This window comes from Centruroides vittatus, unplaced genomic scaffold (genome assembly GCF_030686945.1).
Source record: "Centruroides vittatus isolate TY-2023 unplaced genomic scaffold, ASM3068694v2 scaffold_324, whole genome shotgun sequence".
NCBI classification, from domain to species: domain Eukaryota; kingdom Metazoa; phylum Arthropoda; class Arachnida; order Scorpiones; family Buthidae; genus Centruroides; species Centruroides vittatus.
Genome location: NW_027122701.1, coordinates 4937299 through 4954509, shown reverse-complemented (window position 1 = coordinate 4954509; position 17211 = coordinate 4937299). Strand labels below are relative to the sequence as shown.

Sequence of the window (17211 nt, the reverse complement as noted above, 5' to 3'; positions counted from 1 at the left end):
TAAGGGTCAGTAGCTCGCATTCAGGTCCGCCTCAGACGGGATCCCCGTGTGATACGTCCCGCCATGCTGACCCCTTCCGGAAAAACAGAACTGCCCAAGTGAAAGACAAAATCACTTTGTCTCTGCCAACTGTTAGGCCTACACGACGCTACGGAGGCTATAAGACTGTTAGGCTATAAGACGCTACGGAGTATAAGACGCATCTGAATTTTGGAGGCAATTTTTTGAAGAAAAAAGTGCGTCTTATAGTCCGTAAAATACGGTATATTGACAGATTTTCAGACAAAATCTTTAGAATTTTTATCACTTTTAGATGTTAATAATTTTAATATTATGAAAAACAATTTTTCCAAGCGTATTTTAATTCTATAAATTAAGTAAATTTTATGGAAAATTTTTTATTTATCTAAATTATGTAGTGAATCGCAATATTTAATATTCGTGTCCGGACTATATTGACAAGTAACTCTTAGACACAAAACATATTATAATTAATGACGATCTGAACAAAGACGTACTAAAAGAATTATATAATTTAATATCATTAATATTTACGGTACCATCTACCGGTGGGTCTGCTGAGCGCAGTTTTTCGACCACGAAGCAAATTCATACATTGGCCAGGAACACTCGGGCGGAAGAAAAATTGTCGTCGCTAGCGTCGCTTTCGATAGAAAAAGAAATTTCAAATATGTTAATGGAGTCGACGACTAGCGACTTTTATGATAAAGTAATTAACGATTTTGCGGAAAAAATCGCCGAATAGAGTTAGTTTATAAACAATTAAAAAAAGTTTTTCTATTATTGTTTGTATCATATCAATTTATATTATGTATGTATTATTTGTAGGTTAAAGTTTACCTATGGAACCCCAATGGCCGCACTTCCGGTCGCCATTTTGTTTGCTGTACTACGCACGCGTACTACGTTCAAAAAATTATGCAAATTAGTTAGTATGTATAATTTTTTGAAAAAATAATAATTACATTAGTAAAAAATAAATGTTTTAAGATTATTTTGCAAGTTCAGCTAGCTATGAAATATAAAACAAACTGTTACTCACGTGTTTGACGCTCTGTCATACATTTCCTTTCCGTTTCTTCTCGCTTTTCCTTGATTTGCGATCCCTATCGCTGATGTTTCTCTTTTTACTTGATATTTTTACACGTTTTTTAGTTTCGCCACACGAATGTGCCTTACTTTTTTTCCCCTTCTTACACTCGTCGCTTTGTGTAGCAGCTGGAACGGACTCCGGTTCTTTTCATTTCGGCTCGATTCCGGACCCTTCTCTGCACACACCTTCTACAACCCACCTCGTCCCCTTCAATTTTCTACCTTTCTCGTATTTTCTCTTTGCAATTGCTGTTTCGTCTATTTCCACAACTTCATTTATCCCGCCAATCTTAAAAGTACAGTACATAGGTTATTAATGGAAACCATCATAACAAAACGTAAAAAGTTTGCCCAGTCGACTGGTGTTTTTTTGGAGATTCCCGAAGCTCCAGCAGCAACAGTTAGCGAACACTCTAAACACAGTAGGTGCCAGATAAATGACAAAATACTCTCCCACGACAAACGACCACATTTCCGTTTAAAGGTTCCTTGGAAAGCTGAATAATTCGTCTTGCAAACATTACATCGCATCGATACAGAGTTTTTATCTGCTCTATACATTAATTTACGACGTTTCCCACATTTGTCGCATACCTCTTCTACATGTTGCAAATTCGAGAATATTGCAAATTTCACATCAAGAGGCATTTTCTTATCTATTGCCAAATCATCGTAACCAGAGTACATTAATCTAAAGAAACGACCGGAGGTACAATTAATCCAAAAATTTTCAGAATTAATGTATGCAGTTTCCATTTTGTCGCCAAAAAAAAGAAAAAAACGTCTTACAACAATTACGAATACGATAGAATTATTAAATTTGCTGCACGTTGCATCACGAAAAGTAGACGGAATAAAAACTTACCTATTTACTATTAAAAATAGCAGAAAGTAGCATTTTTTCTTCAAAAATGTTTAACTGGTGGGAAAAAAAACCACTCGCAGCAGTCGAGCCGTCACGAAAAACAAAAAATTTGCATACGATAGCGTTATTTAAAAATTGCGCCACCTACACCGAATTTTTAACATCACCTGCCGTCGAGATTACCGGAAGCGCGGCCATTGGGGTTCCCTAGGTAAACTTTAACCTATTTGTATTTTAGAACTAAACTACATAAATTGTTTATTTTTGTCATTTCCAGTATTTGTTTCAAACTTTTATGGAAATGTCATGTACGGACAGTTCTGACCCGTCACGAAAAGCGCGAAAAAACGGTTAATTTAGAGAAAAATCTATTAGTGTAAAAAACATAGGTAAAAGTCGTTTGTAGTCGGACACACATTGTTTATATCAAACTACCAGGCAGAAACCATAAATTGCGGACGGAAGTCGTCCTATGATCGGTGGATGATCGAATTCGTTTTCAATTTAGACTTTTCTCCCGCTCCAGGTAAGAGTCTCGTTACGTTTAGTAACGAGGGACCAACCACTCGGGAAGCGTGATTGAGGGAGAACGACCAATCAAAATGGACGAAAGAAAGAACGGAGATTTATATAATTCTCGACAATCGAGGACACCTGGCACACGGTTAACGTTCCGAATTATCAAAACGCAGTGTGTCAAAGCGAAAAAAAAAAAAAACAGTTTCTCGTCTATTTTGCCAACCTGTAACCCGTGCCACTTCGGACTTAGACCGTGTCCCCGATGCCGACAAAGGAAGTCTTCCCGTGCCCTACAGACTTGTCAACGCCACTGTCCCGGGGCCACCTTCGATCGACCACCAAAGAACCACATCGACGCCCAGGCTGTCCGAACGGCTGATTGTACTAAAGCAAACTATTTTGTACATAGTATATGTTTATTTTATGTTTCTTTTTTGTCGGTTTTTGTCAGATACGTCTCTTCCGCCCCCACGCACGTACGAAGAGATCCTAGGCCATCACTGACGCTCAATTAACTGATTGCCCCTGTAAGTCGGCTTCTTACAGAAACACAGCTTCCCTATCATCAAATGTCACGACACGCCACTGGTACATAGTATCTACATATTTTCGGAAGATCCCTAAAATATATGAAAAATTGTTAAATTCCTTTTTTGTTACTGTCCCAATTAAGTGATTAAATTTTGTATTCATTTATTATTTTGGTTTCCGTTCTTTGAGATGTGGCTCAATAAAGTGGCTGCCCCGATTAACCGGTGGCCCAATTAAATAGAATTGTATTTATATTCATGTCCAGACTATATTGGCAAGTCACTTTTAGACTAAAAATAATATAATTAATGACGATCTGAACAAAGATGTACTAAAAGAATTATATGATTTATTATCATTAATTTTTATGGTACCATCTACGAGTGCGTCTGTTGAGCGTAGTTTTTCAACCATGATGTAAATTTTTGTTTTAACCGTTTCCGCCCTGTGGGCACTAAGAGGGCCTCTTTTCAGCAATCTCATTATGAGGGCAGAGGCAGACACATCCGGACGGACCACGCCCGAAAACCTTCTGGGGATTTTTTGACCCATCCGGATTCGATCCCGGGTTCCCAGAGCGGTAGGCTGCCACCTTGACCGCTCGGCCGTTATCTACCCATGTTTAAATTGTGGATTAAACGTGAAACGATATAAATAACTGTCCAATCTGAAGCAATCTTAAGAAAAATATTTTGAATAAGACTGCACAGTGATTGATTTGATTTTAGAAACAGCCATTCTGTTGTAAATGAATCAGTCGAAATGTCTAACGAAAGAGATTAGTTATAACACCATTCTTGTTTAACCCGCCTAACTTTACAAACATACCCTATGTTGCAACAGTGATTAATTCCACAATTACACGTTTTGTGACAATTTCATTAATTACAAAAAAGATGTCTTGAACATTTCTATATTAAAAGGCAAATGAATCATTGCTCTGTTTTTACTCCTTTTGAAAACTTATAAATTTTTTCTATACAGAAGTTTTTTCTGCTCTATATATTAACTTACGACGTTTTCCACATTTGTTGCATACATCTTCTACATGTTGCAAATTCAAGAATATTGCAAATTTCACATCACTCGGTATTTTCTTATCTATCGCTAAATCATTGAATCCAGAGTACATTAACCGAAAAAATTGTCCAGAGGTACATTTAGTCCAAAATTTTTCAAAATTAATGTCAGCATTAGCCATTAACTCACAAAAAATACTACTGTGATTATTATTATGAGAAAATTATTAAATTTTCTGCACATTTCAACATTAATACTAGAAAGAATATAAACTTTCTATTATTTTTAATAGTAAATAGGTAACACTTTTTCTTCATAAATGTTTAACTAGTCAAAATAACACACGCAGGAGTCTTACTGTCATGCAATAAAAGAAATTTACATACGATAGTGTAATTTAAAAATTGCGCCACCTACAGCGAATTTCTAATATCACATGCCGTTGAGATTACCGGAAGCGCGGCCATTGGTGGTTCCCTAGGTAAACTTTAACCCGATCGGACGTTAGGACTACCTCATACTTTTGTCGAGGGAAGTAGTGGCTTATGTAAATTCGAAAGCAGCTCGGAAAATTAATTTTTAGAAAATTTACAAACGTATTACACTGTTGATGGTAGAAGATGCCGTGGAAGAACAAACCTAAGATAAGCTATTATGAAGACAAATATATGAAAATTCTATAGGCACTTCGCATCACTTGCTAAAAAATTGAATTATTAAATAATTTCTGGATTAAAATCGTCTTTCTTTACAATATTATTCGTAAATGCTGAAATAATCGTTATTTTAATAAAATACGACATAATTTTAACCACAAACACAAAAAAAGTTGAAGTTTAAGCCGATCGTCTATTCGCCATTTTAGACGTTGCAAACGCCATTATCGACCGTCTAGAATTGCCAGATGGCGGCGCTCGACGGTCCGCCGTTCACGTTTTGGGCTGAATACGACGGCCGCAACCTCTAATATTACAAAAGGTATTTTTCATTGGCTTTATTACTCTATTGAAAAATTTTCCTGGTTTTATAAAATTAGTATCCCATTTTCACCTTTGAGTGCAATTAAATACTTATGGTAGCCAGTTATAAATGATGATATTTCCTTAATACACTTTTAAAGCTTTTAGCAAATTGATATGTGTTTAAAAATAAAACTTATGTATTAACTGACAAAACTGCAGTAGCCTTGCAACCTCAAAATTTATCCATTTCAAATCCAACGAGAGAAAGACCTTGCTAAGGACTTGATATCTGCATGACCCAAGATATTGTTTTTTTGTCAATAGTAGCTACAAAAACAAATTACAATAAGTTAGAATAAATATTTTGAAACATGATGATGTAAACAACTATATTAGCTGTTCTGTGTCATACATTAATTTATAAGCTTTTTATATTAAGAGCCGTAACTAGGATTTTGGACGCCTATGGCCAAGAATAAAACTGGCGCCTTTTTAATTTTTGTTATTAAAAAATGCTATTCTAAAAAAATTATCTAATGACATTCGATGTATTTTTCAACTATACACACGGTAAATACTTTAAAATATATCTTTATAAATAACCTTCTTTTTGACTATCATCGATTTCACTTTGTTACACAGGCAAATGACTCCAACATATATATTGCCGCTTATCAACATTGTTATGAAGTTAATAAAGCTTTTACATATCTACTTTCAAGCAGTGCCAGCAGTGCCCAGGCATAGGGCGTAAGCCCTGAAGGGGCATAGAAATGACCTGGACCAAGTTTTATATCATAGTTTTGGGGCGTAGTTACAGAAGCTCACACCGGGTGCATAAAAGACTAGTTACAACGCTGCTTTCAAGTATAAATTAATATCATTTTATGAAAAATGCAGAGGCATCCAAAATTTATCAACATTTCAGAAATTTATTTATTTTTTTGACTGATTACAATGCATAGAACCAACAATTATACACTATATATACATGAATTGTTAAAATATCTAAGAAAATAACAGTAATACGATTTATTTACTAAATGGTAAATAAAGAAATGTTTGTTGAATAATATATCCAAATATAAATTATATTCTTTAATTATTCTCTATTTCAATTCAAAATATCACAGATTTTGTAAAACCAGATCCACAAACACTGCTAAAAATATTGATAAATAATATTAAGTTTGTATTTCAGTTTATTATTTGTCAATTTTATAATAATTTTTCATTATTATTGTTTTGATTAAATTGCACTTTATAAAATCATGGAATGACTGGAGATTAATTCATAAATTACGGAAATGAGTAATGTACAATGTGTGTGGACGTCATGTTATTCGACGATCGGACAATTTTGTTTATATGCCGCTGTCGGATGGACTTCATCTTTTTACTCTCTCCTCTTCGATGATGCTGATGAGCTTTTGGCGTCCTTTTTTATTGATCTGTGTCACACAATTTACGACTCCTATTAACTGTTTGCTAGTATATTCCTACAATGAATAATAATCAGATTTAATGTATTAGCAACTGCATTATTATTGTTATTAATAATGATTTGTAACAAGAATGAGAAATTTTAAATAGTTATGGAGCATGGAAAGTCCAAAAGAAGTTATTATTCATTGTGAATAAGCAAAGAATTATTTTAAATGCCAAACTTGTACATATTCACTTCTAGAAAAATACTTATAATTATAAAGGGTTTTCATCAAAACTGTGAAATGCTAAATATAAAAGATTGCAATGCTCTTTCCGGATTGTAGAAATAGGTGTACTAAATTCTGAAATGCTAGCCAAATTTTTAAAATTATTAATTTAACAATTTTACAAATCTTCCAAAAATTTGTACATTTGCTAATTTCCATATAAATAATATACTGTACATGATGTAAAAATTGGAATATTTCTCATATACAATTTTGAGTGATCAATTAACTAAAAATAAACCATTAGTGACTTGAAAATATTTGGTATATAAATTTTGATTTCCCCCCCGAAAAAGTTCGATTGTTAACAATATTTTATTTACAATTATCCAATTAAAGAAATTAAAAATAAATGTCATTAACATTTGTACCCTATGCGATCGGATCCATTCTTCAATTGCTGACTCAGATAAATAGTAAGCTTTTACGTATCCTTCAACAATTTCTCGTTCTGGTACCGGTCTCAAATCCGTAAGTTTCTCCACTTTGCTCAAAAATTGTTGATAATCAAGTTGCATTAATGCTCTGCCTTCATTTGTACACTTTTTAGCTTGAGAAAATCTAATAAAGCATTAACACATCTAATAAACATCTATAGTTTAACACACAGTAATAAGATTGGTATATAATAATCAGCTCACCCTTCCACAAAAGTCCTATTGGCTAATTTAATACACTGTTCCCATAGCAGATCGTACGCTTCTTTTGGAATTCGGATAATTTTGGATATTTCGGATAGCTTCATGCTAAAAACTTGCAATTCCTAAAAGTTTTACAAGATTTTAAAGTGAATAAAATCAATTTTTTTACACTTATATTACTATTTATAGAAAACAAATTTAAACTATTAGAAAGATTTCTTTATTTTAATAATTACTCATTAATTTCTGATACTGTATATGTGTATAGTGCAATAAATTTCAATTAAAAAAAAAAAAAGAGAGTGAGAGAGAGAGACATTTTTATTAAAATTTGAATGAAAAAAATATGAGATTGACTACTATCAAGCATAATTATTAAGTCAATGTAGTATAAATTTTAAACATAGTGAAAAAATTTATATTTGATATCTATAAAGAATTAAATCAAAGGAAAAAAATGAAATCACTCATGACGATGGGCAAAATAACAAAAGTTATTTTTAAATTAAAAGAAATAAATATTTTTTTAATATAAAAAAAATATCGGACCAAAAAATAAATCACATAAAATTTTATAAGTTTAAATACTTTTTCAGTAATACTGTTAACAATTATAATAATATAAAGTATCTTTTTATGACAAAGGTGTATTTTTCTACAAACTAAGCATATCTTCATAAATAAAATTTATCACAATTCGGTCAATATCAATAATTAAAAGACAGTTGGATGGTACTTAGTTTTTCCATCATACAAATTCCAGTTTAAAATCAATCTCAATCTTACAATTTTATAATAGTAGTAAAGGTCAGAGTACAATTCTTGCTCACCTCTGTTTTAACTACAGATAGCTTTTAGCTTTACTTATATTTAATGAACAAAACAGGTGGTGAACTAGTTCTTTCTTACAACTGTGACAATGGCCTGTATGAATAAAAACAAAGGAAATACTAATAAGCATCAGATAGAAGTAAAAACATTTCCTCTCTTTTGGTATGAATTTATTTGGTATGATTGACATCTGAGCAAATGCTTTTGGTAAATGAGTAAAAGGTTCTCAATGTGCAAGTTATGGTAAGATTGAAGATGTGAATGACACTGTTGGGATTTTAACAGAGCATGCTCATAGGAGCAAGAAAGTCAAAGAAACTATATCTCTAAATGTGACCCTTTGCGAGATATAACCCTCTGAAATCAACCTAAAGCTTACTTCCAGACACTATAGGAAGTCATGGTGTGCTCCACTAAGTCTATTGCATGTTTAACAGTAAGTACAGCATGGTGATAAGACATTCTAATGATATTTATTGACAAAGAATAAAGAAAAGACCAACACCTGACCCTTTGCAAGATATTCACCTCCAAATGTGGAACCCAACAACAGCTGTTCAAGTTGCTGTCATGCTTGCAAGCACGTTATGTTATAGGCACTGCAATCAGTGCTTATAACATAAATAATAAATGCATTAATTTCTACTGACCGAAAAGAGTTTTTACCTTAAGCCAGTACCACTGCCTATTCTCCATGCTCCACATCATCAAGACTTGTTATCACTTGCCTTGACTGATGCTACACATGTAATCATGCACTTCTGTGCTCATTATTGCTCACACCTCAGTGCCCAGGTGGGGATGAGCCCCTCACCCCTTAAAACTATATAAAATCAAGTACTCCACAAACTGTCAAGAGTGCTACTCAAAGCTGGCATAGTCATGGGGGCTAAATAGTTAAATGCAATAGTCTTAGAGGAGCATACAATGTGACTCACAATCGCACACAAATGGGTAGTTATATCTTGCAAAGGGTCATATTTAGAGGCATGGTTCCTTTGACTTTTTTGCTCCTATGGACATGCTCTATAGCTCTGTTAAGGACCCAACAGCATCATTCACATCATCTGCAATTGTACCCAGGTGATGACACATTTAATCTCGTCCCTATGTTCTATTTTATTAGCTGTATTTAATTCATATTAATCATACATATGTTGATCTTTGTTAATTAATTAGTGTAGATATCAAAATTTTGCAATTTATTAACCAAGAAATGCATCTGGTATTACAAGTAGCTTGTATTTTTAATTTGGGCTTTCCTTTTCAATTAATGTACTCATCACCACAAAGTCTAGGTTTTTCTATTCCTATGTGAGTGCATTTTCTCCACAACATTGCTCAGTTTGTGACACTGTTGACTGCTCTACACCAAGTTCTTCTCCTCTGTCTTTTTGGAATCCAGGATCTTAAAAATCTTAAACATATTTTCATTTTTTGTAAAGAAATTAGCACACCACCACATGATTCAGTCATCACTCCTAAAAAATTGTGCGCTGACCATTCAACACTTTCACTAGAAACTAACTTTGTGAGAACCTTTCTAGCTGACCTAACAAATCTTAACTATAGGTCATTCTTGGGTCCCATTCCTCATCACCTAGCTGTCCCATTGTGGCCTCAATTGAACCCATGATGTGCCTGAAAAATCCTCTTAGTGCATACAGCAAGATTAAAAAAAAACTATGCCTTTGTAATATGGAATGACTAAACATGGAATATGCTATCAAAAACAATAATTTTGTCAATTATGCAGGATACTAATATTTGAATTTAGATAGACATAGATATAGAATGTAATATTGCACTAAAAAAAGTAAATAACCAGATGTTAATAACTGGTTATTTGATAAATTATATAACTGTTCACTAAAAAGTTTGACATCTCTAATTATTAAGTATTTTTACTGGGAAATAAATATAAATAGTTATTCACTAATAAAAATTATTTAATATATTTTTATAGTCATGTTTTTGCTAAAAATCATTAAAAACCAAAAGTAGAAATAATTTTCTAAACTTGACAGTTCAATCAAATTTGTCTATTTATAACTAAAAGGAGAGTATTTTGAATTTCATATGGCATTTAATTAATCTTAATCTTATTTCTTATAAATCCATTGAAGATAAAATGTAAAATTAATTTTTATTCTATTACACATTATTTGGTAATTTGGTAATTTATGAAAAAGTTTGAGTAACTGCAAATAAGTTTTGAAACATGAAAATTGCAATAAATTTGTAAGAACTGCCATTTAAATAAATTCAAAATTTGAACAATTTTATTATGAATAAAACACACAAAAATATTAAATGAGATATAATATATCTAATGTTTCTTTTTTCATGAAATTTTTTGTTAGAACACTTTTTAAAATTGTACATACAATAAAAAAACATATACTTTAAAATTAGTATCAACTGCAAGCAATACAATTATTATAATCACAGATAAAGCCAAAATTTATTTTCTCCAAATTTATTCAAATAAAATTAGATAAATAATTAAACTGAATAAATAACAAAGATATATTTTTTTTTATGTTTTTTGTGATTAACTTTAGTCATAGTTTGTTTGTGCTCTTCCTTCAAATATTTTTCCAAATTTTTATTAAATAAGCCATTAAATAAAATCAATATCAACTTAAAATTTTAAACTGACTAAAATTCTACAAAGAAATTATTTTAAAATAAAAAAATAAATGCATTACCCTGAGCATTATATCAACATAAGAACTATGCTGAGACATTATGTCATGTACATCCCATTTCACAGTTCCCATAAGATTTAATATTTTATCATAATCAACAGCTCTGCTAGAAACAATTACATAAACTGGTCTGCGAAGTTCAACTGCTGTCGATAAAGACTGAAATTTGGAAAAAAAATGTTTCTATTAAGCTGATTCCAAAATCACATTCATTAAGTACGGTAATAAAATAAAATAATCTTACTTGGGAACAAAACTGAAGAAGAAATGATTGTTTTGAAGTTGGAATTATTGTTGATAGTGACTGTTTAAGAAATTCAAATTGTTCTGCTAAAAACACACTGAAAAATAAAATCAATTTTAAGCCTCGAATAAATTAATCATACTTACAGATTTAATATAATAAGAAAAATTTTTACAGTGATTCTGCTGCAGCTATCCGTTGTGCCAAACCATAAAGTTGCTCATTACTCTTTAAATTAACAACTGGAGATAAAGTAGCTGGAGGAACTTTATCCTAAAAATATATTCAATCCAATAAACAATATTTTGAAATTTTTGTCTAAAATATAATTTTACCTTTTTTCTATAATCATCAGATTCAAATTCACTTTCATCCAAGATCAAATGTTCTCTAATACGTTTAAGGGAAGCTTTCAATTTATTGCTCAAAATGTTTTCATTGAGATCGCACTGAAAAAATTAGTTAATTAATATTGGAATATATATTTATATAAAGTTTTATATTTCAATCATCATGTATTCTCAAACTTGAGAATTTTAACTATTCATATATTATATAATTACAATGTGATATACCTATGACAAAAATTCTTTATATAAACACTCATTCTCACATTTTGTATACTTCATAAGACTACTGAGCTTTAGCAAGATTTTGTAAAAATTTCCCAAGTTATACTGTAGTATTGTTTATTCTTATTTCTTGAATACAATGTCTATTATCTCTACAATTTTAATTTGAATGTAGTCAATAATTTTTTTTTAAATATAACTGCTTATAGTGCATCAGTGACAACCATCTTAACATTCATTATATTTGCATATGAAACCTGTTCTTTTGTAAGTAATAAATAATGTTCATAAAAGAAAGTTAATTTTCATTCGAATCTAATCATGAATATTTTTATAATTATTTTTATATCAAATATAATGATATTGTAAATTAAATGCTTAATTTTTTTTATTGAAAATATAAATTTTATTTCATTTCAAGATGCATAACTAATACAGCTGAATCACTTATTATGATCACTTTGAAACTTGCAACTTTTGATAACAATAACTGACTGACAACATTAAACACAGGATTACAAAATTTTCATGTTGCACTCAATTTATTACAAACAAGTACAATATGAATGTGTAAAATTTATATTAATCATGAAGTGTACATTTAATACAACATTACACATTTACATAGGATGCACCATAAGATTCTGACCTAATGAGAAAGGGCAAGGAAAAAGAAATGAAAGAAAGAGGAGGAAAAAAAAACAAATAATAGATATTTTTCAATATAATCATTCTTGATTTCAAAGACTTACAACAATGTTTAAAAAACAATTTACTCCCTTTATAAAAATATTCTGATGAGTTTTGTTTAAAATGATCCATTACTGCTATCTGCAGTTCCTCATCACTGTCAAAATATCTTCCTCAAAGAGGTTTTTTTCAAATTTGGAAATGAAAAATAGTATGAAGTAGCCAGATCTGAACTGTAAGGTGGGTAATTGAGCTGCTCGAAGTCACAGTTCCAAATGACAGGTTTGAGCAACTGCTGCGGTGTGGATGGGTGCATTTGTCATGCAACAAATTCACTCCTCTTGTTAATTTTCCTTGACATTTCTTGCATATCTTTGCATGCAACTGATGTGATAATATTGAATAATAAGGTCTTGTTTTCATATTTATCTGGCCACCCATCAGCAGCAACTTAAACAATGCATTGCTGTCATTATTAAGTCCAATATATACAAAACATTTATTTACTAAGTTTTGATATAATACAATAAATGGTGGAAAAAACATATGGTACTGTTACTTTACAAATATCAAAATAAACTGTTTCAAACGGATAAAGACAATTATTACCTTTCCTTAATTTAAACTAAAATATGATAATATTATGTAAGTAATGTGCAAATTACAGGCAACTACTCTATGCCATACAGATCCATATAGGAACTGAGGTTTTAGAAAATGGGGAAAAAATTTTATCCCTATATGAACAGGGTTGAATTGATGCATATAAATCAGCAGGAAAATCAGTAAGGAAAATTGCTACTCATTAACAGTTTAAAAACAACTATAGGCAATTACTTATCCAGACAGCAGAGAAAGGACATTTTAAAAAGAAAGACCAAACCCAAACCGACATCCTGGGCAGGTAGGCAAATAGTGTTGAGTTATGCCAAAAAAGCTATCTCAACAAGGAAATTGAAGGAGGAATTTGACTTGTCTTGAAGCCAAATAACTATATGGAGGGCACTGCATAAATCATCTACTCTAAAATAAGAAAAAAGCTAGTACAGCAGATACTAGTACTTTATATCCAACACAAACAAGAAAGGCTTAATTGAGCACACAAATATATTAGCTGGAGTGATGAATGAATTGAAACACTGGTGACAAGAAGAAGTTTAATCTGAAAGGTTCAGATGCCTATTAATGGCATCTGAACCTTTTAAGGAAGCAACAAGATATTTTCTAAGTGGCAGATCAATGATGATATGGGGTGCTTTTGACTTTAATGTTTATAACCATGAAAATGAATTCAGAAGATTATCAAAACATGCTTCGTGATCATTTAGTGAAAGTTGAACCCATTATTTGTAGCCCGAATTGAACTTTCCAGTGGGACAATGCATCCACACACAACCCAGTCTACAAAATCATGGTTCAAAAATAATAATATAAAAGTTATGGACTAGCCTGCCAGAACTCAAGACCTAAATCCCATGAAAAATGTTCAGAGTATGCTGGCAATAATAGTTTAGATGGGAGACAGTTTCAAAGCATTACTGAGCTCAAAGTAACAATTACAGATGCTTTGGACAAATTGAAGTCTGAATATCTTCTACTTAATAGAACAGTCCCAGACAGTATTTGGTGTTATTTAGCAACACAGTGGCAGTATTAGATGGTGACTTTGTGTACAATGCTGAGATGTAGAATTCTGTCCAGATAAATTGGAAACAGTTTATTTTGATACATTTCTGTTTTTGATATCTGTAAAGTAACAGTACAATAAGTTTTTCCACAATTTATTGTATTATATCAAACCTTAGTAAATAAATATTGTTTTGTGTATATTGGTCTGAAACAATGCATTGCTTTCATTATTTAAGTTGTTGATAGGTGTCCAAATAAATATGAAACAGACCTTATTTTGCATTTACAGTAGGATTTCTTTCTAGCTGGCATCGCTATATGGTAAGCTTCTACATTCATGGAACACCGGGGATGTAAACCACACGTACACGATGTTTTTTCGTTTTTTGTTTCCAACACCGGTAAGTGGTTCCTGTATGTGAGGATTTCTTTCTTTAAAGTCCATCATCAATATGCCCTCACAGTCCAAAAACAATTAACCATGATCTTGGTTGATGGTGACACTTTAGCCTATTTTTGGAGGGTCTTTCCCATGGTCTTTGCCACCACATTGATTCCATTTTGGAAGAGAGGTTATAGTAAAGGACCATAGTTTCATTCCCTGTAACAATAGATTTCAAAAATTAAATTCCACCCACTCCATATAGGTTCAAAGTTAACAGTATTTTCTACACATTGCTGCCACTGGACAGAAGAAACAAGTTTTGAAACCCATCTTGTGCTGACTTTGCTCAAGTCTAGATGCTCATGAAGCTTATACCAAACACTTGTATCTGATATATTGATAGTGTTGCTATTTCTTTCATTTTCAATTGGCAATTTGAAAGAACCAGCTCCTTCACCACACCAATTTTTTCAAGGTTACATCTACTGGATGACTAGATCTCACATCTTCAAAGGATTTTTGTTTTAATCAAAAATGTTTAGTTTATTCTTTGACAGTCATATATGATGAAAAAGCTTCTAGCTTCTCTATACACATGATCTAGGCTTTGCTTTATTTCCATGGGTAATTGGCATTTTGTAAGAAATGCCAAGCACCCATGGAAATGACTGACTGATACTCTAGTTTAAAATTTGATGACTGACTGATACTCTAGTTTAAAATTTGCTGCCATGTCATATACAGAAGTCCACTGTAAATCACCTTGTTAGTACTATAGCCACTAAATTTGCATCAAACACTAATAAGACATTAATCTTTCATCTACTTGTCTTGACATGTCTTTCAGCCTTAGGCAGTAAGTTTCCAGTAAGATCATGAACTTATGGTGTTTTCTTTGTATATATGCTAACATTTCTTATAAACAACAAATCACAAAATTAAACGAGAAATCTCAACAGAAATGTTCATTCTCAAAGGCACACTTCAAGTAAAAATCTACAGTACATGTATTTTCCAAGAATTCTTGTCATGCCATTACATGTCTTGCTTTTTACATACTTGTCAGTATGTAAAAGATAAAAGGTATGCTTTGGTTAAAAGTTAGTTCCAAAGAAAACGTCCATTTACAGTAGTACAAATTTTCTAAGAATTCTTATGCTTTGTCACCAAGTGCAATCATCACAATTGATAACAATAACCAATTGATAACATTATCCATTATTATAATAACCAGATTCCACTGTATTTCCTTGCATTAATTTTAGCCATTAGTTCCATTTAGGGATTGCATTACAGTAATTAAAAAAATTACTTAATTTTAAATATACAAACCATAATAGAAATAGTAGATTAATTGAAAAAGACAATATCATTTTATGGCAAAGACAATATCTACAAAAAAATAAGAGAAATGCATTCTTTAGAATGTAAGATTTACTATTTGGACAAAACGTGGATTAATGCAGGCCATACCAAGAATAAAATATGGAAGGATTGTTCAATTATGTCATATTGAGAAGCTTTTACGTCTGGACAATCTACTGAATTAAAAAATCCTTCTGGAAAAGGAAAACGAATAGTTCTTGTTCATATAGGCATAAATACAGGTTTTCTTAATAGTGGTCTATATGAACTTGAATCAAAGTCAACAAAAGATTAACACGAAGAAATGGATGGCAATAATTTCAAAAATGGTTTGAAAAAACATTATTGAAATTAGAAAGTAATGTTGTTGTTGTCATGGACAATGCTCTATATCACTCAGCTAAAATTGAGAAGGTTCCTAATTGTAGTTGGAAAAAAGCTGACGTAATTTCTTGGTTGGAAAAAAATAGGGTTTGTCATAATGACAAAATGTTAAAAATAGAACTTTTGGATATTGGTAAAAAAGTAAAACATAAATACGATAAATATATTACTGACGAAATGGCCAAAGAAATAGGTGTTGATGTGTTATGTTTACCTCCATATCATTGTAATTTAAATCCTATTGAACTGATATGGGCAGATATGAAAGGTTACATCACACGTCACAACACAACATTCAAACTGTTGGATGTGCAAATTTTAATGAATAAAGCTATCAAACTAATAACTGAAAAAAGATGGAGAAAATGTATTGAACATATAGAAAAAGAAGAACAACGAATGTGGGAACTTGATGAGATTTCGGAAACTGTTGTAGAAAAACTGATTATTCAGTACAAGTAGTGACGAAAGCAATATAAATGATTATTTTGAGCAACTATCTTCTGTTACAGATGATTAATAAGTTTACACAGTAATTATTTTAAAAAATTTTTAATTATATAAATAACACATAGATAAATTCATACATTACAGTAACATTTTCCTTTAGAGGTTTGAGAAGATTGCCAGAGATTTTGTTTTGTTTTATATCTATTTAATAAAATAGTTGTGTAGATAAAATTTCTGAAGTATGTTCAACTACACAATTATAAATATGTTTTGTGTAAGTCTTAATAATATATATTTAATAATAATTTTTGACAAACTATATTTAAACGATGGAAATAATTTAAACAGCTACATAAAAATGTTAAAGTAGGCTATAATAAGTTTTCTAAGTATTATCTCAGTAATTTTTAAATTGTTGTAACCACTCTGACCTACTTTAACACGTGCAGAGAAAAGGGCTTAACTGGTCAACACATGTCTAGCCCCTTCCGATTGTGATTTGATCAATGAAAATCTCCGGCGGATTAATACGACAAAATCTTTGTTTACAGTAGGTGCCAAGTTATGATAAATTGACTATAGTA

The 17211-nt window shown here is 31.4% G+C and overlaps 1 protein-coding gene across 3 annotated transcripts in view; it reads right to left on the bottom strand.

Moving 5' to 3' along the window:
* Positions 1 to 5922: 5922 nt before the first annotated feature.
* Positions 5923 to 17211, bottom strand: part of Vps50 (vacuolar protein sorting 50) — a 78580-nt gene continuing 67291 nt past the window's right edge. For all 3 annotated transcript variants that reach the window (XM_067286104.1, XM_067286103.1, XM_067286105.1), the window contains 7 exons: positions 11488 to 11601; positions 11328 to 11425; positions 11153 to 11249; positions 10909 to 11067; positions 7367 to 7488; positions 7097 to 7286; positions 5923 to 6509 (listed from right to left, as the gene is read on the bottom strand). In XM_067286104.1, coding sequence (XP_067142205.1) covers positions 6399 to 6509; positions 7097 to 7286; positions 7367 to 7488; positions 10909 to 11067; positions 11153 to 11249; positions 11328 to 11425; positions 11488 to 11601 — 891 coding nt within the window. In that variant the 3' untranslated portion in view covers positions 5923 to 6398. The remainder of the gene's footprint in view (positions 6510 to 7096; positions 7287 to 7366; positions 7489 to 10908; positions 11068 to 11152; positions 11250 to 11327; positions 11426 to 11487; positions 11602 to 17211) is intronic.